The sequence below is a fragment of the Heterodontus francisci genome, chromosome 24 (assembly GCF_036365525.1).
Source record: "Heterodontus francisci isolate sHetFra1 chromosome 24, sHetFra1.hap1, whole genome shotgun sequence".
Classification (NCBI taxonomy): Eukaryota; Metazoa; Chordata; class Chondrichthyes; order Heterodontiformes; family Heterodontidae; genus Heterodontus; species Heterodontus francisci.
In genome coordinates this window covers 47,600,967-47,623,807 of record NC_090394.1, presented here as the reverse complement: position 1 = coordinate 47,623,807, position 22,841 = coordinate 47,600,967, and the positions used below count along the sequence as shown (strand labels likewise).

Sequence of the window (22,841 nt, the reverse complement as noted above, 5' to 3'; positions counted from 1 at the left end):
AACTAATTAATGACTGGACTTTGCAGACAAGTAATTAAATGTTACTGCTACCAGTAACCTGCATTCTACATCTAAAGGAATTCATTGCGATAAACCCCAAACTATTAATTTGTATGATGCAGTATTTCCACAACAATTTATTTTTCACTAAGGCATTTGACAAAAGGGATCCTACATATAGAACTAGGCACCATCAGTTTAATTACGTAAACTAGTATGGATGCTTTTCTCATAATGGCTTGTTAATGGCTGCTTATCAAATTGATAATTTATGCTCCATCACATTGTCTTAACGTAAGTGTATTTAGCTTTAATATGCATGTCCTTCTGTTTACTGTATATGAGCTCAGCAGACATTTGCTTGAAATTACTTAGTGTTCGTATTTTAATCTGAGCTATGATACAGACAAATCAATTGGAATTGTAAAACACTTCGATAATAACCTAATTGGTTATTTTATAATGCCTATAAAATAATGGGGTAGAAATTGGTATTTTGGGGGGTGAAGTAGCACAACATTTATCAATATCTAGGTATCAGGTCTTCCGATCTGCAACAGAGGTCCTTCACTGTTTTTAGACATCCTTGGCAGCCACCTGTATCAACATTGGATCAATTTAAATATGCAAAGAAGGTTCCTGCGTCTGTTTCAAGACCCTTCTGCAAAGTTTGCAAAAAGTTAAGACTAGGGGCTGAATTTTATTCTTGCAACAGGGGTCCCGGCAGTAGGCCGGAAGGCAGGGGGAGATCCTGCCTCGGCCCTCCATCGGACCTCCAAAGTCAATTAACTGCCCACTGTCAGGGACGACATCCCTTTACGAGATGAGCTCTCGGCTAATCAGAAGGCTGGCAGATCTGCAGTACTGGCATCGAAGAAGGAGGAGACCCCGGGAAAGGCGAGTGGGGTCGGGGTCGATGGGTCCATACAGGCAAGCACCGGCGAGGGGTGAGCGGGGGCTGGTGGTTGGTGAGCGTGGAATGGTGTCTTCCTTTGGGGGGGAGTGGCGATTGTCACTGGGGAGCCCTCGATTGCCCCCAAAGGAGGGACCTCCCTGACCCTGCTAGGAGGGAGCCAGGCTTTACTTAGCAGATTCTCTCAGTAGCGGTGGGTTCCTCCGGCTCCCTCAAAATTGAGGTGGAGGCAGGAAGAGGCACTTAAATGGCGAATAAGTGCCTCAATTGGCTTGGGGCAGGAAGGCTGTCCTCAGCCTTCCCCGCCCCAAACAAAACGGCAGGGTGCATGGGCAACGTTGGGAACTGTACCCCTTTCAATTTTGCTTGCCACCGCCCTCCACCTGCCCTCCCCATCCCCCGCTTTCGTGCCCACCTCCAAGGGCAGACCTAGATTTTCCAGTTCTACACCAGCCTAACTGGTTGTCCTTAAATGGACTGCTTGAGGCAACTAAACTAACAGCAAGGAAAGGTTTTTTTTCACTTCTTTGAAATCAAGAGTATGCAACCCAGTTCTCAGCTCTACAGTGGCCTATTCCTGTCTGCGCTCAGCAACCCCGTGTTTTCCTCTACTCCCCCATCTCAGGACTTACCCAAGGGTAAGGGCTGAAATTTGATCCCAGACTTTGGTGGTGTGGACAGGCGCCAGCAGTTCTCCACTATTATTGAAAAAAGCTCCAATTTTGGGTGAGCCTTGGTCCTCCGGCTTACAAAAATGGGCCAAAACCAATCTCTACCTGAATGTTCCAAGCTGTAATTCACCAACGATATCTCACAGGAATATCAGACTCGTTGATGTAGAAGTAAAATACTCCACATGATCTGGGAGGTGCTTTTATATATATATATATATATATATATAGAGGGTATATGCTCAGATGCCTAAACAGCAGGAGAAAATAACTTAAATCATAGCTGAGTGAAAAAGATGCAGAACACATTGCAATATGTCACTGCCAAAGAGCAGTCAAGGACTTTGAGATGCATTTTTCAACTAGAGACTGGTAGTTGATGCAACATAGGATGTCATGATGGGACCAGGAGCTGATCTAAAGGTCCATGTTACCAAAATGAGACCCTCTATAGGTCACATAAAATCAGATTGTGTAATGACATTTGTTGAAAGCATCTTCAAACATTTTATTACAGTTTATTCAGATCATTGTAAACCAATTTAATTTTTTTAGCCTCTTGTTATGTTACAGTTCAAAGCTGCAAAAAAATGAAAACCAACTAAATATTATTTGTTAAGTACTTTTAGGGAACCAACTAATAGCTGTAATTTGGTAGAGAAAGAACTTTGTAATCCTTTTAACAATGCTTGCCTTTCAAAGTAGCAAAATGTACGTTTTGGGAATCAAACAAACTGGGGTGTTACTGTGTGCAGACCTTCTATCCAAACTACTGCTCCAATGTAGCATCTTTTTAATGGATAGTCATTTTTGTTATAAGTGTAAAAAGTTACTTTTTGAGATCTTTGATTTGATAAGATATGTGTTGACCCAGCACTGTACTACAGGACGAAAACACCTGGGGTCTGTTCCACTGGTGGAAATGCATAGTAGTGGAACCCTTGCCGACCCTACCCTCAGGTGCAGATCCAATTCAAAATCTTGCGAAAGAGGTCGTCTGCATGGCTGGACCTGCAAAGGTGCATCAGCAGTTCCTGCCTTGGAATGCCAACAGAATGTTACACTATGCCACTCCAAGAGCAGAGAGGAGATTTGCTGAGGTCCCAAAGAGAAGTAGGCTCTTCTAATGTCTGCCACCAAGTGAGCGTCTTTGGATCATAATCATCACCATCTGGGATTGATTATATTTCCCTCGTAATGGTTGGGAGGTTTTTTTTTTACAAGTCTCAATGGGAAGTTTGCCAGATAACAGTTCATTGAGGTCCAAGGTGGAGATAAACAGCAGAATTTCCCTGGGAATCCTTGAAACTTTCCCAGACACACCCCCTCAACATGGGAGATGGGCAGACGATCCAACCAAAGCCCCCTGTTGTAAAGCGGAGACAAGAAAAAAACAGGATGGAATTCTGTGCTACTGGGTTCCATCCTAAACTCTGACCAAGTGAGATTGATCTGCCCATTTTCTGTCCTTGATTGGGGCAACAGCTTTAGAGCCTTTCCACTAAATCTTTGTGAATTCCCAATATCATTGATTGTGGTAGGTACTGCTAGCTGGAGCTTCAACACTTTATTCCATGAAATGGTACAATGGTGGTTTCGCCAGTGATTTCCCATACAGCAAGGCAACAATCGCAACCGTGTCATCCTAGCCTAATGCTAAATTGAGGCAAAGCATGACAAGACAAGATGGAAAATCAATGAAATGTTCATCTTAGATGTTGCTCCATGTTTTTTAGAGGCAGGTTCTAGTGTGAATTATGCAGAAGCCTGCAAATAGACAACTCTAAGCTGCTAACCTCTTGAGAGAAGATGGTACATGGCACACGAAAACCAAAAGCAGAGGAAAATGAAATTACACAAGTGAATAATCTAGCACATTATGTGTGTTACCTGTTTACCCGATAACAGATTTTTACAGGTTAGAAAATGCATACATACAGTGATTGAAAGTTTGAATGAGGAAATTCAATGTCTCACCCTGCATCTCAGTGGGTAAGTACACTGTGGGCTACTGAGTTACAGCAGATCAGGACGGACATAATTTTAATAATGGCCAGACAGGCGACTTTTGGGATGTATCAACTTGAGAAAGGAAACCTGCCGGGGGGGGTCCCACTTCTCATCCATTCCAAACAATTCTACTTGAAAGTACATGAGGACAGACTCAGGTTCAACATCTAGGCCTGTCAATATGCATAGACCCGTCTCACCACTGAAGAGCAGTCACTTAGTTGAAGTACCGTATGGCTACCATCAGCCCAGGATATTAAAACTCCAGCTTATGTTAGTCCCTTCCAGAAAGGAAGGAAGAAAAATTGCAGGAAAAAATCTGAATTTAATGATTAATACTCAATGGATTAAAATTCAGTCAATGCAGTTCAACAAAATGGATAATTTTTAAAAATTCAATAATCCTATTTTCTACATAGGACAAAGAACCTGAATGTTCTAGTTACATGCCACAAAGAAAGCATTATGACTGGAATTTTACGTTGGGTGGAAAATCCCGCCCACCAGCCGAAAAGTCAATGGCGAGCCCGTCTCCGCCGGGCCAGGGGAGCCAGACTGGGATTGTTTGCTCCCCTGGCCCTTAATTGGTCCCGCCTAATGGAGCTGCTTGCCAATCAGCGGGCCAGCAGCTTTTAGTCCCAGCAGCACCACTGGGAGCAGTGGCCACTGCTGGGACTACAGCCAGCCATCAGAGGCAAGAGGAAGGATGGCCTTGGAACTCAGGTAACATTTTAGGGCCTCGCCGGGGACAATCGGCCGGGCTCCGGCGAGTCAAGGGGGGTCAGTTCAGAGGTTGGGGGGGGGGGGGAGGGAGTTGTGCATTGGGGGCGGTTGGAGCTTCGAGGATGGCCCTCCATGGGGCACATGGTACCCCATCAGGAGGGCCACCCCCTCCCCAGCCCACAAGAAGGCCGCCTGGTTTTACCAGGCGGGGCTCTTGGGGCCTTTGCCGTCTGGCCGCTGAGAGTAAAATACCCGTGGCGGCGGGAGGAGTGGCAATTAATTGGCCTCTTCAGGGTCTTGATTGGCCTGGGGCAGGCGGGCCATTTCTCACTGTCGCCGCCCTGCGTAAAATTGCAGTGGGGGTAGGAGGGGGTCGGGAATGGCCACCCCCCAGATCCCACTCAATTTTACGCCTCCTCAGCCTGCTCATTGGGGGGCCTTAAAATTCCGGCCCATGTTTTTATTTATGTGCTTTAATCATCCAATTATGAATATTGTGAACTCTAGACATATGCACATCTGATCAAATAGAAATCTCATTCAACCAAAGATTTTCCATGGTACTTTCTCATTCTCTGCCTTCATATGGCTGCCTTTACCAAAGCATAATTCTTAGTAAATTAACAATTTATCAAGATCCAGAAACAGTATACACGGGTATGTTAATACAAAATTTCACGAGACCATTGCTCTTTTTTCATATTTTTAAGATCACTTATATTATTGTATATTAAAGAAAATGACAACAAAAAGATAAATAGTGCAGTATTCTTTTTAATTTCCTCTTTAAAGAAAGAAAGGTCTTGCATTCATGTAGTGCTTTTCACAACCTCAGGATGTTCCAAAGCACTTAACAGCCAATTGAGTACTTTTGAAGTGCAGTCAGTGATTGTTGTAATGTATCAATCCTGCACCACTCACTTCCTGGCTGAAATGGGTGGGCAGGCAACCAGCTGTTCTGTTAGTTGTACTCTACAGTGGCTGCTAGAAAATGGGCAAGAGATTTTATGACTTAAAGTTCTTTGATAGTTAGTGATTCTATGTTAACCATGTTTTATGCACCCATTATATTGGCAGTGCTGGAGCAATAACAACTTCAGTTATGTAACAGTGTTAGAAGGGGATCCCACTTTTACAACCTGTTCATCCTACACCACAAAGGAAGGGGCGACAGATCCCAATACATGAGCACTGAAATGTATATACATTGAAATGCCCAGTCATCCACGGTGACATTGTGTTTTCTTATGAGTGAAAAGAATTGATCGATGGTCAGCTCCCTTCAATCAAAAGGACACATATAGCAATACAGTAAAGTATTTAAGTGACAAATGTGTTACATAGAAACATAGAAAATAGGAGCAGGAGTAGGCCATTTGGCCCTTCAAGCCTGCTCCGCCATTCATTATGATCATGGCTGATCATCCAACTCAATAACCAGTTCCCGCTTTCACCCCATATCCTTTGATCCCTTTAAACCTAAGAGCTATATCTAACTCCTTCTTGAAAACATACAATGTTTTGGCCTCAACTGCTTTCTGTGGTAGCGAATTCCACAGGTTCACCACCCTCTGGGTGAAGAAATTTCTCCTCATCTCAGTCCTGAATGGTTTACCCCGTATCCTTCGACTATGACCGCTGGTTCTGGACTCCCCACCATCGGGAACATCCTTCCTGCATCTACCCTGTCAAATCCTGTTAGAATTTTATAGGTTTATATGAGATCCCGCCTCACTCTTCTGAACTCCATGAATACACTACACTACCAATATTATACTGCACTTTTGCATCTGACAGGAAAATCTTGGTAGGATGGTGGACAAAAAGGAACATGACACTGGAAGCATTAAATACCACTCTTCATTTGTACAGTATTGATCTAGAATTTATTTCATTATTCATTCGTGGGATGTGGGCTTCGCTAGCTAGGCCAGCATTTATTGCCCATCCCTAATTGGCCTTGAGAAGGTGGTGGTGAGCTGCCATATTGAAATGCTGCAGTCCTCGGGGTGTAAGTACACCAACAGTTCTGTTAGGAAGGGAGTTCCAGGATTTTGATCTAGCAACAGTGAAGGAACGGCAATATAGTTCCAAGTCAGGATGGTGTGTGGCTTGGAGGGGAACTTTCAGGTGGTGGTGTTCCCATGCATCTGCTGCCCTTGTCCTTCTAGGTGGTAGAGGTCCGCAGGTTTGGAAGGTGCCGTCGAAGGAGCCTTGGTGAGTTGCTGCAGTGAATCTTGTAGATGGTGCACACTGCTGCCACTGTGCGTTAGTGGTGGAGGGAGTGAATGTTGAAGGTGGTGTCGAGCTTCTTGAGTGTTGTTGGAGCTGCACCCATCCAGGCAACTGGAGAGTATTCCATCACACTTCTAACTTGTGCCTTGTAGTTGGTTGACAGACATTGGGGAGTCAGGAGGTGAGTTACTCGCCGCAGTGTTCCCAGCCTCTGACCTGCTCTTGTAGCCACAGCATTTATGTGGCTGGTCCAGTTTAGTTTCTGGTCAATGATGACCCCCAGGATGTTGATAGTGGGGAATTCAGTGATGGTAATGACACTGACTGGCAAGGGGAAATTGTTAGCTTCTCTCTTGTTGGAGATGGTTTTTGCCTGGCGCGTGTGTGACGCGAATGTTACTTTCCACTTATCAGCCAAGCCTGGATATTGTCCAGGTCTTGCTGCATTTCTACACGGGCTGCTTCAGTATCTGAGGAGTCGCAAATGGTACTGAACATTGTGCAATCATCAGCGAACATCCACACTTCTGACCTCATGATGGAGGGAAGGTCATTGATGATGCAGCTGAAATGGCTGGGCCTAGCACATTACCCTAAGGAACCCCTGCAGTGATGCCCTGGGACTGTGATTATTGACCTCCAACAACCACGAACAATTTCCTTTATGCTACGTGTGATTCCAACCAGCGGAGAGTTTTCCCCCTGATTCCCATTTACTTCAGTTTTACACAGGCTCCTTGGTCCCATACTCAGTCAAGTGCTGCCTTGATGTCAAGGGCAGTCACTCTCACCTCACCTCTGGAGTTCAGCTCTTTTGTCCATGTTTGGACCAAGGCAGAAATGAGGTCAGGAGCTGAGTGGCCCTGGCAGAATTCAAACTGAGCATCAATGAGCAGGTTGTTGTTGAGCAGGTGCCGCTTGATAGCACTGTTGACGACCCCTTCCATCACTTTGCTGATGACCGGGTGTTGACTGGCCAGTAATTGGCTGGGTTGGATTTGTCCTGCTTTTTGTGCTCAGGACATACTTGGGCAGATGCCAGTGTTGTAGCTGTACTGGAACAGCTTGGCTAGAGGCACAGCTAGTTCTGGAGCACGTCTTCAGTACTATTGCCAGAATATCGTCAGGGTCCATAGCCTTTGCAGTATCCAGTGCCTTCAGTCATTTCTCGATATCACATGGAGTGAATCGAATGCCCTCTAGCACACTTAAGCACAACACAGAAAAGCTTCCTCACTGTAAAGCACAGCATGATTGTCTGACTGTTTAAAAATTACATTATATCTGGAACATAAAATTGAGAGTACTGACTCTTCATCAATTAAAGGCTACTCTTTAATTATGGGCTGAATTTTCAGGCCTTTCACCCAAAACGAAGGCACAGTATCCTGAAGATGGAGCTTGTCCGCCCCAATTTTGCCCCTGCTGAGTAGCCAGCTGGAGCTGGCCTCCTGAAGAGAAGACTCAGCTATCTAAAATCTTTAAATTGGAGTCCAACAATGTTCAATAGGACCTCAATGCCATTTTTGGACTGAATTGGGTAGAGCGTGCGAAATGCTCACCCTGACCAGTATCAGCTAGCAGTTGGGACAAAGTGGACCCAAGGAATGAGTTTCCTCCCAGCCTGCAAACCCAGCCTTGGCTGCTGCTATTTCAGTCTTTCCCTCTCCCAATCCCCCTCCTCCAGCAACCAACCTCCCTCCAGCCATCTGGATAATTCTCCGGAGTAAATTCAATCCCTATTTTTCTTTGAAGAGTTAAATGGCATTAAAATTAAAACACTGGTTTGTCAACCATCATGTGACAATACATTTGTAAGCACTGGACAGGAGTCTTTTTTGACAAATGCAAGTTATTTTGAACAGTTGTACTGTGTTTTAATATCAAAGCATATTAAAGGAGCATTGTAAAATTTCCCCTTTTTCATACAACCTGTAAATTGCCTTTAGTTTACTTTGAAAGATTCAGTTAAAACATGGATTAACTAAAAGTTGTGAAACTGTTAACTCACAGCGTATTATGGAAGAAGTCTTAGTGTATTATACCACAAGAATACCCAATACAGCACATGCCACCAAGAATAGACAGCTCAAAGAATCGACCTCCATATATGACAGTTTTTTGAAACAAGCATAAATTAATGTGCCAATGAAAAAAGTTCATAAAATTCAATTGCCACATTTATGATGTGACACAAAAAACTGTGCAGACCATTCCTGCACAACAAAATCACACCAAAATTACAAGACAGATAACACAACTGTTAAAACAAATCATATAAATAGAATGCTTATCTGTAAAGGGTATGATCCAAAGTTTACTGTTCATGAGGTACAACCTCAAAAGTCAAAACTGTGATAAGTATAGTTTCACATCTGCCGCCACTGAGTGCCTAATTTAAATTGTCTGAATAAGAAAACTGAGGTAGTGTTTTCATCTTAAGTTTCAAAAATATATTGTTTACAACTCCAACAAATAACAGGAAGATATTTTTAATCACAAGTCAAAGAAATCCAATATAATTGTTTCAAATCTGCATTAAAAGTCATTCTCCAGCACTATGCAAGGTCGAGGCATAATTCAGAGTAATGAGTTATAATTTTCCGCTTCAATGTAGGAAAGTAGGGACAGAGTTATCAACAGCACAGAGAATAATTACAATATTATAATTAAATGTTTAAGCATAACCAAGGATTCCATACAACAGTTCCAAGATCTTCTACACTGGATATTCATTACTTTTTCCTTATAGCTTCCTTAACGAAGATTGAAACCTCAGCAGAGGTGGGATTAAAGCTGGCTTACTACCTCCCGCTGGTGCTATGTGTTTGTGCTGCAGCATACTGCCTTCTACACTGAGGTTATGTTATGACAGGGATGTTACCAATGCTATCACCAGGGTTGTTTCACATAGAGAAGTGAACTTTGATTTTTTGTTAGCGTTAGAAGCAAAGTAGTAAGTAGTTTCAAATCAACAACATAGGAATCTCTCTTGGCTTCAATGCAGCTTATAGCCACACTACAGTAATGTAGGCTGTAGAAAAATTAAATTATGTGAAATTAAACTAGGCATAATGAGAAAAATCTTTAATTTCGCTGTTACCTTTTCCAGGTTTAGACATCTGCTTGATAATAAAGCTTCTAAATCCCAAAATAAAACTGGCAGTCATTTATAGTGTCTAGCAATCTAAACTGTGAATCACTTCGTTGACTCTAGGAATGCTTTTGAACTTGATTGACATCCAGCCTGGACCTGAGTAAAGAGCCTCCAATATTTCTGCTCCCTTGGGACTGACAACTAAGGCTATTCCTAACCATTTTAGTCAAAACCATAATTTGTTTTCAGCTACTGATCATTGCATAAGATGTTTTCAGACTATCTCGACTGGAAAGGATATTGAAAGATTCAAACCGCACCTTCTCCATTCAGAAATCATCCTTTCCCTACTTAATCTTGTCACATTTTACACTCAGTCACATTTGACCAAGCATGTGAGTTGACCTGGAATTGTAAGCATGAGGCAGACAAGCTGTCAAATTGATAATGCCCATGAAACAAAAAAGGTTGCCACTCTTTTTATTGTATAAGACTGGAGAATTAATGCTATTCAGTGGCTTTTGTTTTACTCAATAATGATACAATAAAGAAATAACCTTCTGTTTTATTTTTAAAAAATCTCATTTGCTACTGTTCTGAAGTTCCACTGCATTTTCAGCCATTTTTTACCATTAAAATTTGTTACAGCATTGAAGTAAGTCATTATCCTTGGACATTAATATGCATTTTATTCATTGGTGTGGAATTTAAAGGCCAGCCAATCAAAAATACCATAACCATTGTGTTGCATTCTTTGGATTTTAATAGCCCAGCAATGACAATCCAGCAATCCCAAATCATTAAACACAACACTTTAAAACTTTCATTTTAGTGCACATGACTGGAGATTTGTGAATATTTTCCTTTTGACATAATGACTTCCAACACTACCCTTTCTGCCCATGGATTGGGACTTATTTCTTCCTTATGGGCAGAATTTAATAGCCTTTTGTTTCTTAGCTGTTCAAAAGGCAGGATTTGGGGCCGTTAATACCTTCATCCTAATGGGCATAATTTTATGCCATCAAATTAACTGGGCAATTACTGAGAGAGCCCAGAAAAATAGCTGGAACTGGTACAGTGGATTAGATTTTCCTCCAGATGTATCTTGAGTTTGCTATCAGTACCCTGGCAGAAAGTCTGATATCATCCATTTGCCTAATTTTCCAAATAATGGCCCATTTTTATATGCCAAACAAGGAAGTGTCAGTATTGTGATCCCAACTGACCACTTAACATGAACCAAGGTCAAAATATCTTCCTTTTCATTCAGTGGAAGGTTGGAATAACTCGTGGAAATTCAGCCCTCACCCATCTCATGTTTCAATTTTAATAAAATATTGTTTAAACACTGTGTGCTAATTTCATCATTAGCGGAATTACTGAGACTAACATTATGAGGGAGTGGAGTTAACATTTCCATCAGGGTAAATTGATCAATCTTGTGCTCCTAGTGGGAGGCTATGCTCCAAAGGAGCAGAAGTTGGGCATAGGGCTGCAATAATATAGCCCCAATTCCCCAACATTCAAGTGCACCTCCCTCTGAAAGTGTGGACTGGTGGATTTACCTGTTGGCAAAAAGGGAAAAGAATAAACAAAACATTATCCTTTGTAACCACTTGACTTTTAAAAGAGCACCCAAAAGACAAACTCATGCTTAGTGTCCATACAGTAGCCACTTCAGTCTGCACTGGTATACAATCAATGCATTTTTTGTTTAGAAGGTACCCAGCAAGTAAAGTTTAAAAGCAAAAATCATCTTGTAGCTGACCTTGCCTCTGCTAATGGTGACACAGTTAAAAAAGGGGAAAAATATTAGGTTTCCACTTTATGTGATTGCTGAGTTTTCCCCTTTCCTTGTGAAATATTTTAATTCTAATGTCCGATTTCCTAGTGGCACAGGCTGTGAGTGGTTAAGTTGGAAGACTGAAACTATATATCGTGTTATCACCAGGTTAAAAAGAAGTGTCACCAGTTAGTCCCAGTAAGAAAGTCTAATGCATTGTTGGAGCATCGTTGAGAGCTTTACACTGGGTTTATCCTCTGCTGTACCTAACCTGGAAGTGATGATTGCTTTTAACGGCAAAATAGAAAAAAATCCTTTGTTCCCACCACTGATGTCCCTCACAAAATACAATCAATTTTTTTATCAAAAGGAGTTGTTATTTTAATAGCCAGTTCATACATGCACAATGATGATATAAGCTTTCTGTTAGACTGTAAAGACATTAGAGCGAGCATGGATAAAGGAGCTTTATTTCATTAGTGGTCATAAAGTTAGCCAATCAGAAAATTTATTAGCCAGTTTTGAAGTTCATCAACCAACCCATTAAATAGAATGATGCTATGACACAATACCTTTTCCACCAGATTATTAGCCAAAACAAAATATCTCGCTACATAAAGCCTATATTAATAATCAGTGAACTGGCAAGTAGCCAAAGCGATCCCTGATTAAGTTAATGATGGATTGCATTCCTGTGAAAGGCCTGGCACTTAAGTTGAGAAAACACCACAATGAGCTTAATTTAGGCCTCATTATATCTGTTTACAAGAGCAGATTTAATATACTTTGACACAAATCCATATTTAGATCCAATCATGCCTTTATAAATACTTCTTATACCCCCAGCAACATAAAATCATGTTATAAATTCACAGCTTTTGTGCAGACAAATTAACTTTTTGTGGGCATTCAAATGTCGCTTTATTAAAACTTATACTCCCTAAAGCATGGAATTAAAAATAATTTGTTCACACTTGCCACGATGAAGCTTTGACCTCAAAATGTAATCTACTATCCATTTCTCAGCTTAACAAAACAGTGAAACCAGACTTTTATTTTGCACATGAAACAGATATGATTGCTCTTGAAAAACTAATGCACATGAGACTTAGCCAATGAGGTTGCAAATGCTCCACTTGTATAGAAGTAAAAATGAAACATTGATCACATTTTCTTTGGCCTCCTTATCTCAAGAGACAATGGATAAGTGCCTGGAGGTGGTCAGTGGTGTGTGGAGCAGCGCCTGGAGTGGCTATAAAGGCCAATTCTAGAGTGGCAGGCTCTTCCACAGGTGCTGCAGGAAAATTTGATTGTCGGGGCTGTTACACAGTTGGCTCTTCCCTTGCGCCTCTGTCTTTTTTCCTGCCAACTGCTAAGTCTCTTCGACTCGCCACACATTAATTTGAATTTGCAATAAATTTGATATCAATTTAATATTTTTCGCAAGTGTCACCTGTGTATGAACTCAAGTTCGTCTGTATATGCAATTAAAATTATACACAATTATTTCGCCAAGCATTTTGTGTCTAAGTTTTCCTTTTTAGACCAGCAACCTTAAGTTTTTGTTCTGGTATTTTTCTTTGTTACAAACAGGTAAAATCCTATTTGCATAGCAATGTTCCCTTTAATTACCCTTCTCTATGTGTGGCCCATTTGTTACACTGCGTGGTCCCTTTAAGATTGCTGCTCAATCGCACACACACACAACTTAAAGGAATCGCTTTTTGTGCGGGGCCTGTGTGTTTTCTGCGCATCAAGTTCCAGACTGCTGTGTGCCCGCACATCTGTGCAGCTTAGAAGGAACTTTGCTGCACAGGTAGTGATCCAAGAAATACGAGTACAATACAGAGAGGATCTAGGCCCTAAATCTCCAATCTGCATTCTAGTGAAGCAAAGGTTGGCATCAGTAAAGCGGTCTTGCAATATTTGGCTCTTATCATAAAAAAAGTCACTGAGGGGCAGGTGAGATACAAGCAGGAAAACACAGGTGGGAAAAACAGCTTCAAGGGCAGTCGATCATGGCATTTATTGGTATTTTAGCATAAACATGCACTTTAAAACTTTCCATTCGGTGAGGCTTTAACATTTAATCCCAAAGCCAGAACAACTGTATAGATCTGATTAAACCTAGATATCTTCATATTTAGGCTAAAAGATGCTATATAAGAAATGAACAACCAATTGTCAGAATCATGAAATTATTTTTTTGTCAATCCAGAAGTTGGGAGTGTGTCTTTTTAATTATGGTACCCACTTTCTTCTCTTCTTGCCACCAAAAAAACTTTAGGGAACATTCACAAATGCAGACATTTTTGTAGCTAAATAGCTTCTGCTGTCTTTCTCAATGCACCTTACAGTAAGACATTACCAGGAAACAGAAATATGAAAGGAATTTAACTTCCCCCATTGTTGGGAAAGGATCAGGGGAGCAGTTAAAATAGAATGGCTCAATTTCCTGTTCTGTTCCCATTGATTCCCCATTTTAACTGCATTGGATTTGGCAGTGAGACCTCTATTAATGAATGCAAATCAGTGTCCCAAAATGTACTTGGAACTCCAATGCTATTTTAACTCATTCCTAAGTGGGTGCCCGCTCTGCCACCTAAATATATAGGGAAGCCACCGAGGCCTTCTAAGATAAGTTAGCGTACTTTCCTTAGTGGGGCAGGGAGAAGTGGGTGTACCACCTAGCCGCACAAGGAAAGTCCAGGCCTCTGATGTCCTAGCCTCCCCCCAACTAGTAGTGAGACCCCATCCCCGCGCACCCCATAATCAGACTTCCCTTGCTACAGGAAGCCTTCTCTTCGTGCCGGTGGGCAGCCTTTGAGCCAATCAATCTTCATGTCCCTTCACCAGCCAGCTACCACTTTCCACATTATATGGGTGACAGTTGCCCAGTGGCATTCAAATGAGGTCCAGCAGTTAAAATCTGTCAGGCCTCCATCGACAGGATCCTCGTGGATTATTGTCTGCTCCCACCAGCTTCCTGCTAGCTGTTAAAATTGGACCTCCAGGCTAAGGATAAAATGTTGTTTCTGATGCTTTAGTAAATATACCACACTGTGCAATGAAATTGTAAAGCTTTTAGAACATTCAGTATTATCTGAGTCAGAGTAACAACAACTAAAAACATTTAAAATCAAAAGACAAATGACAACTGAAAACTATCAATAGATATGTAGAGATTCAGGATGATATATTTGCTTCAATAATTAGTGAATTCTTGTGATTGGAAGTAATTTTTTGGCCGTTTTTAGAAGATAACAGTGATCTCGTGCATTAATAAAGTATTCACATTATTTCTGGGCTCACATTCCATTTTTCTTTCATGTTTGCACAACCTTGAAGCTACAATGTGAATCAAAGCACTAAGCATTCCTGAAAATGTTGCTCTTACAGAGCCTGGGATGATTTCTCTTCGCAAAGCTTTTAGAGGTTTTGTGTAGGAGCAGCTCATTCAAGCAAGTGATGTGCAACTACTGAGAGCTTTACTGTCCAAAGTAAGCAAAGTTTATATATTAAGTTTAAGAAGTTGGGTTACTTGTGGCCTTGCTATTATAATAATGATATTATTATTTGTTTAGGATACTCCATGCCAATTTGTACCTTTCGCCTGTTTCACGGAAATTTTGACAGACTGAATCATTTAGGATTTGTTTGGATAGTGTTCTAATTCAATCTAGTCTGCAACTTAGTCCCAATTCGCTATCCATTCTACACAGATTGTCATTTTATGTTTGATAAATTATTTCATTGCAGTTTAATTTGAGAACTGCTTGATGCTCTATTTTATCAATATTTTACAAATGAGCAATGGGGTGTACTTAATCATAGCTTTCTATTGAGCCATTGTCTTCAGGGTAAATTGGTTTCAATCATATTTGTGGATTCAATGGCAATTTCAGAAGTCATTTTGTTCTCTTTAACAAAGAGTGCAAGGTAAATCTTCACAGAAAATGAATATCTCAAATGCTTCAGCAACGTAATTAAAAAACCACATCATCCACATGTAGAAATGCACTGTTATCCTTGTGGAAAAGAATTCAAAAATATTTTTAAATAATGTGCTATTACAGATAATGTGAATATGTACACAAAGGAAATTTGCTGTCATTCTCTACAATTCCTATTCTTTAAATGGTCATAGATACCAACTATACTTATATTATCAATCCATTCTAAAAACAAAACACTGACTGAAAAAGTCAACTATGTCAAGGTGCCAACCAAGGACACAAGGTGCAAAAGCAATCAAGTCACATTGGATCAACATAGGGTGAGATGATGAATCTCACCATCTTTCCTGTCAAGCTATATATTATGCTATTAAAATTTCACTAGAATGAAATTTTAATATCATCTCTCTCTAGTTTATATATAATAACCTTTGCTATAGCTTATGGTGTTTGCCAAGAGCTTTGTTGAAGAACTGCTAGGAGTCCAGTGTGCATTAAGTGCAGTTAAAGATAACAAGGTCAACCTGAAAAATATTCTAGATTATAGTAAAAAGCTTTTTGAACGTTGTCTGTATTTTACCACAGACCATACATATAATAGCCTCCATTTAAGATGATGCATTTGTTAAGATGATCTCATTTAAAAGTTTGCAGCCATTCTCAATGTCGCCTCTACATTGGGGAGACCAAACGCAGATTGGGTGACTGCTTTGCGGAACACCTCCGCTCAGTCCGAAAGCATGACCCGAGCTTCCGGTTGATGGCCATTTCAACTCACCGCCTGGCTCTCATGGCCACATATCTGTCCCGGGCTTGCTGCAGTGTTCCAGTGAACATCAACGCAAGCTCGAGGAACAGCATCTCATTTACCAATTAGGCATGCTACAGCCTGCCGGACTGAACATTGAGTTCAATAATTTCAGAGCATGACGGGCCCCCCTTTTTATTTTCAGTTATTTTTTATTTTAGTTTGTTTCATCATTCATTTTTCTTACCATGTGCCTGCCCACTGTTTTTTTCTTGTTTGTGCTTTGGGCCAGGGCTATTCATTTTTCTGTCCATTAACACCCTCTCTGCACTAACGCTTTGCCTTTCAACACACCTTTAACATATTGTTTGCCTTTGCTCCATGACCTACTTGTCAGTTATTCTCTGTGACCCTGTCCTATAACACCTTTACTTTTGCTCTCTCTTGCCCCATTCCCGCTTTATTTGCTTAAAACCTATTACATTTCTAACCTTTGCCAATTCTGATGAAGGGTCACTGAAACGTTAACTCTGCTTCTCTCTCCACAGATGCTGCCAGACCTGCTGAGTATTTCCAGTATTTCTTGTTTTTATTTCAGGTTTCCAGCATCTGCAGTATTTTGCTTTTATTCTCAACGTCACGTTTGATTCAAAAATGTAAGTCTACTTTTTTCCAGGTCATAAACTTTAGCTCAAACTTTAAAAAGTTTACCTTAACTAGTGAAGACTGGGAGCTCTATGCATACCCTCAAGGACAACTTGCAGCAGTTCAAAAATGGCAGAGTAAACAATTGCTGTGCGATGATATGTGGAATAGGGTTTCAAAACCATTTTAGCTTTTCCACCTCCAAAAATTAAACCTCTATTATACTGAGGAAACCTCTATAATATATGATAGGTAGTGCTTTAGTTCATGAATAAAACTACATGTTGCAGGATTTGTAGGCTATTTGCCAACAGTAACTAAAAAAGGTCCACCCGCTTTGCATGTGAAGTACTGCAGGATACCACAAAAGATATAAATATCACTGTGGATGCATCAGAAAGTATCAACAATTATTACCTGAAGAGGTGTTACAAGAAATTTCATCTGCTGCAACGAAGACGAACTGATTTCTGCAAAAGAAGATAAAATTGACAATACTGCTTGGTGACAGAGCACGTTTGATTGGAAGATGTGCTATCTGCCCACTGATCTGATGTTTAAAGATGGGAGGGGAGGCACTCTTTAATTAAATGAATGTGGGGGAAAAAAGCTTTCAAAATTCAGAAATTATTTTATTAAATGTCACTGGATCATGTGCATTTTAGTTTGGTGAATGAACATGTCTTAACATTTATTAGATATCTAGCCAATGGTCATAAAAAATCTGTACATAAAAATATTGAATTAAAGTTTCAGATATTGGTTTATTCTTAGCTGGACATGTCATAAAAAAGATTTTGTTTTGTATAGTAAATTACCAGGTTAGCATGCAGGGCTATTAAAGATATTGGTTGTTTCTAATCCATTGCACAATAAAGCTGTCAAAGCAGATTCTAAAAGCACTTTGTGCTTAAAACATTTTACTAACAAATGTCCATGCAAACTGAAACATTGCAAGTCTTTAGGAAGACTACTAATTTTTTTAGATCATTGTTTAACATCAATTGTTTATTTGAAAATCTATAAGTATAATACTTATCAAACCTGGTTCTGCTTTTTTCACAAATTATTGTGATAAATGTGTTTTGTTCATTTCACTGGACATAAAATTTGAATTTGCAGAGAATTTGCATTTAAACATTCTAATTTGAGAGGAGAACCATTTTCCTTTGTAAGATATCATATCACTGTAAACTGTTCTTCAAATCCAATTGAATTTTATACTGCATATAACAATTTTTTAATTGGCTCTGAGGATGCAACATGAATAATAAGACTATAATAAAAATGTTGGCTACTACTCATGAATTTAATTTTATCTTGCTCAATATTCCATGGAAAATATTTCTTTTTTAAATTAGCAGGATTTTTCAAATCAAATTAAGCTTTTTCCTGCATTTGGGTGCCTCACATAATTGAAAAATAAGATCCACTTTCATGTCTTTACATTTAAGGTAATAGTATAATTTTTATATGCAACTTTTGGAGTCATGGGAATGGAGGTGGAATTTCAGCATGAAACAAAATAATCTGCAAGTAATATTTATGCATTTTAAAAATTACGGTACACTCAATCTTTTGTTTCAAAACAACTGGTTGATTATAATACATGATAAAGTAATTTAAGGTCTTAAAAGTCTACCATTTCCTCATATAGAGATCTATTATTAACATTCCATTTTACAAAAAAGGCTACAACCTATCATTTTATATTGAAGCTAATCTTAGATAATATTTTTTTCATCATTATGCCAATTAAATGGACAAGTGCATACATCAGAAACGATAATGCAGAACATACTATAGATTGAAAACTTGCATTCCAACATTCCCCTAACTGTTTTCCAATAGCCAAAAACGAAGCACTTATTGCAAACATTTATGGGTAATTAGTTTCAGTCTACACAATATCATACCAACAGCATTTAAAAGCATACTGGTGTAGCGCATGCAAACTGGAGTTTATGATACTGCATTCAATGTACAAAGTGCATATGCATGGATATAGAAATGCAAACAGTCGTAGCTAAATTTATTCAATGGCATATATTTTGACTAGTAATTCAATGATTTTCAAGAAAGGAACCCTGGTTGCAAGCTATGATACACAAGCCAGTACACTGTACACAACAAAATGCACCAAACAAATCAAAAACCACCAGGCAGCCAAACAAGGCAAAAATCCTTGCCCTGGGGCTTTGCTCAAGAAGCCACACAGTGAACTTTTGTGATGGATCTGTCAGAAGTGATACAGCTTTGCAGTTAAACTGATTCCATCAAGTGAATATGCACTGACAAAATGACAATCCGTCCCTCTTTCCCGAGACCGATAAGGTACGAAAGAGCTTCAGAATACCACTAAGTGTGAAATGACAAAGGGTCAGCACAAATCCTTTACAGTGTCATTAGTATTTACATATTCTTCAATGAACATGCTTTCAGCATACTTCGTGACAAGATTTTAGCTATGGACATGCATTGTGTAATACATAGTAGCTTGAATAAGTTATTCTGCTATTTGTGATTTTGTCCATAAAACAAGAGTAGTTTATCTTTCTGAAATAAGATTCAGCACATGTTAGGGGTGCAGTACTGATGACTATGTACTCAGTTAATTGTGTTCAATGATCTGTTGCTCTTTGATTATTCAATACAAATAACCACTGGCTCTTGTTGCTTTCTTAACTAATCCTGTGATTTGTGCCATTTTGTCGGTATTTAATTTATTTCTGTGCCATAATTAGTGTGATCTTACTGCATTCCAAAACCACGTCTGATGAAAATTACTTGTAAAACTAACAATAAATTGCAGAAAGTTGTAAAATAGTATTAAAAAGAAATACATTCATAAAAGAAAATAACATACGTTTTTGCATGTTAAGGTATGCTATTTATAACTGAGGGTTTATTTCGTTTGCACCAGAAATATACAAAATAAGTCCATGATAATAAAATGCAAGAGAACATAATGTGAAAGAATAACACACTGTAGTTTTATATGCAGGCTCATTGCATTCTAGGTTTTGTGCAAGCGTGCAAACAACATACATCTACCTTCACATGACACAAATAAAACAATGCGTGGAGTGATAATAAATTTGAAAACAATAGTATACTGTAGTTTCATTGATTCAAAACATTGCTTACACGGGAAATTCTACGGCCTTAACACTCCTGAACCTTCCAAAGCAAAGATAAACAAGTAGATTTAGGATTCCAGATAATTATTGCAAAATCAGTCAACAATGCAAGCCAATTGTGATATGTTAGACAATTATAATCTAGTATTTTATAACCATGTTCCATTCTGTAACTAGCACTTAAGATATATTGCAATTAAAAATGCTCTATCCACTTCTGCATTTTAAAAATTAATTTCAGTAATTAGCAAGCTATAATAGATATGTAATAAGTTCCACAATAGTCTCATTGTATAACCCACACAACTGTCCATTTTCTGCTAATTCGCATGAGGCAGAAAAGAAAATCAAACAGACTACTGACTGCATTTAAAAGAGACAAAAAGGAACAAACTCCTGAGTTTGCCGAAAATTTGATGATTTAATATATGAATAGCAGTGAAGCTCTGTCACATTCCTTACACCAACAGTACAGCAGAGGTTGAAACAAACCTAAAATGAGCCAAGCCCTTGCATGAACACTTACAGGGAAGGGCATGAGCAATTTTAGGAAGAACCAGATATAATTTAAATCTTCAAATGCAAACACAATTTTCAGAAATAATGAAGGCTTCTGTATTGAACTTCAATGAGTTAAAAATAAAAGAAGTTTCCATTTTAAAGTCCATTCTGTGAAATTGGTCAGTAGATCTCAAATAAATGAGTAAATGGATAAATATTAAACTGTAGTGTGTCAATCAAAATTCCATCTGGGACTTGGAAAGTATTGATAAAGAAACTGTGTGCCAATTAGAAAGGCAATTCTTTCACTCTCTGGCAAGAAATTTGAGAGCAGAAATGGAAAGTGATGGTAGTATTGCTAGGATCGATTACTCCTGCTGGGAATCTGTGTGACATGTCAGTTGGCGTAAGTATGAACGCTTCAAGGGCCAATTGTGATTACAAATTATGTAACGGCAAGGGAAAATTGAGACTCAAGTTCTGTTGTGTAGGTTTGGTCTCATAAAAGGTAGGGAGGCAAACCCACAATTAATCTATAAAATATTGAGAATTACATAGAGTTATAAACCTGTGTGGATAACATGTGGATGATATGGTTTTGATGCCAGAGTGTCTCCAAATGAAACAGTAACAGATAAGAAAGATTAAACCAATCTCATTATCAAAAAGAATATTGAAGGCAAATTGCTAAAAATAATCTGTTAATAGTTTGTCAAATACCAGCATTTCAACTAGCTATCAGAATGAATTAAATAGACATAATTACCAGCTATAGTGACCTATGTATTTTGGGGGAAAAAACTTTCCAAAGATCCTTTCATGTGCTGTTTCATTCAATATAAGAACATTTTTACTGAATGCTCACAGAACAGTGTCAGCCCTCACCAGACTGGAAAATCCAAATCTTGAGAAACAAATGTTGCTTGTCTAGTGGAGGTTAGCCAAGATGTATGCAGTAATTATGTATAAGAATGATAACTTCCATTGTAGTTAATATGTCTGCTTCACATGGCTGAAGTATGGCATGTCAGGGCAGGACAGTACAGACCAACTTAGTCAGGCATCAAGTTTCCCTTGGAGTGAAATGCTTAAATTTTACTGATCCAGTGAGGCTATATGGCAATGTGAACTTAATTTTTACTTCAGAAGAACCTTTAAAACGTTATTAGCAGAACTGATAGCACTTGTACCCAGTGCTGTAGACAATGTAATCTAGATGGGCTTGTTTTTATTACAGGTTATTTCGAACTCCGTAACTACATTCAATTGAAATAGCATTGATCCAAAGACCACTATCCATCCATTAACTCAACTATTAACATGAATGACTGATAGGGTAGCAAAAACAAACATACTTAATTATCAGTTAAGGTGTATGCAAAACTGTTTCTATGACCTATTATCCAGGGGGGGTGATTGTGATCTTACTCGGCAACAAATTTGAGAAAGGAACTAAACCCTGAAAACAACCCTTCGCCAAACCCCATACCAAAGCGACATACTGCAGCTGCTGGAAATCTGAAATAAAGGCTTAAATGCTGGAAATACTCAGCAGGTCTGGGAACATCTGCAGAGAGAGAAACAGAGTTAATAGTTCAAACATTAATTCTGTTTAACTCTCCACAGATGTTGCCAGACTTGCTGAGTATTTCCAGCATTTTCTGCTTTTATTCCTTAACCAAACCTATCGGTCTGTGCTTCTCACGATAATTTTGTTTCAAATCTCCAAAGTCTTCTCAATAATTTTGTTTTTAACTGGCATATTTTGCAGCCAAAAATAAATACAAATAGTTTGATAGTTTTTCCAATGGCTGGTGTGTAAATGCAGCATCAAGTGTGATACTAAATCATACAGATAAAGTTCCATCCCAGTCTCAGCCTAGATGGAGAAGGATTATTACAGATGGCCTTAGTGCCCTGGGATAGGAATGGGGAGAAAGGAAAATCAGCCATGGTTCCTGCTCCTGATTGCTGCCCAATGATCTCTACTGAAAAATGCATTTGTGTGGATTGTGGGTGAGGACAGTGTCAAAATAAGTTGTGTTCTTCCCACAGTGAAATAGATTTCTGGCAATCAGTGTCACTTGGGTGAGGTATAGAAGGGCAGTGACCACTGGGAGAGAGGAGGGAATTAGTTGCAGAAAAGAAAAAACACTTAAAATTGTTTTAAATAAGTGAGCAAATACTATTTTATTTTTAAAAATTGAAAAACGTGTATTTTGAATCTTCTACAAAATAGCTATAGTATAAGGATGTAAAGGGTTGATACCGAAGATTCGAGTGATGATGTAACAGTTACATGAGAGAGGCTTGAGGAGAAGATGGAATAGCAGCATGAAGGATGCTCGCTTAGGTGGCTTGTGAAGAGTGTAAATAGTAACTGTAAATAATAGAGTTGTTGGTTAACCTTTACCGC

At 39.3% G+C, this 22,841-nt stretch overlaps 1 protein-coding gene across 12 annotated transcripts in view; it reads right to left on the bottom strand.

The window, feature by feature from the left end:
* Positions 1–22,841, bottom strand: part of rbfox1 (RNA binding fox-1 homolog 1) — a 1,351,350-nt gene that overhangs the window by 3,148 nt on the left and 1,325,361 nt on the right. Inside the window, exon 13 of one of the 12 annotated variants that reach the window (XM_068056118.1) lies at positions 17,202–17,254. The exons of the other annotated variants lie outside the window; for them this stretch is intronic. Within the exon in view, the coding sequence (XP_067912219.1) occupies positions 17,202–17,254 (53 nt within the window). The remainder of the gene's footprint in view (positions 1–17,201; positions 17,255–22,841) is intronic. 12 annotated transcript variants of the gene reach the window in all.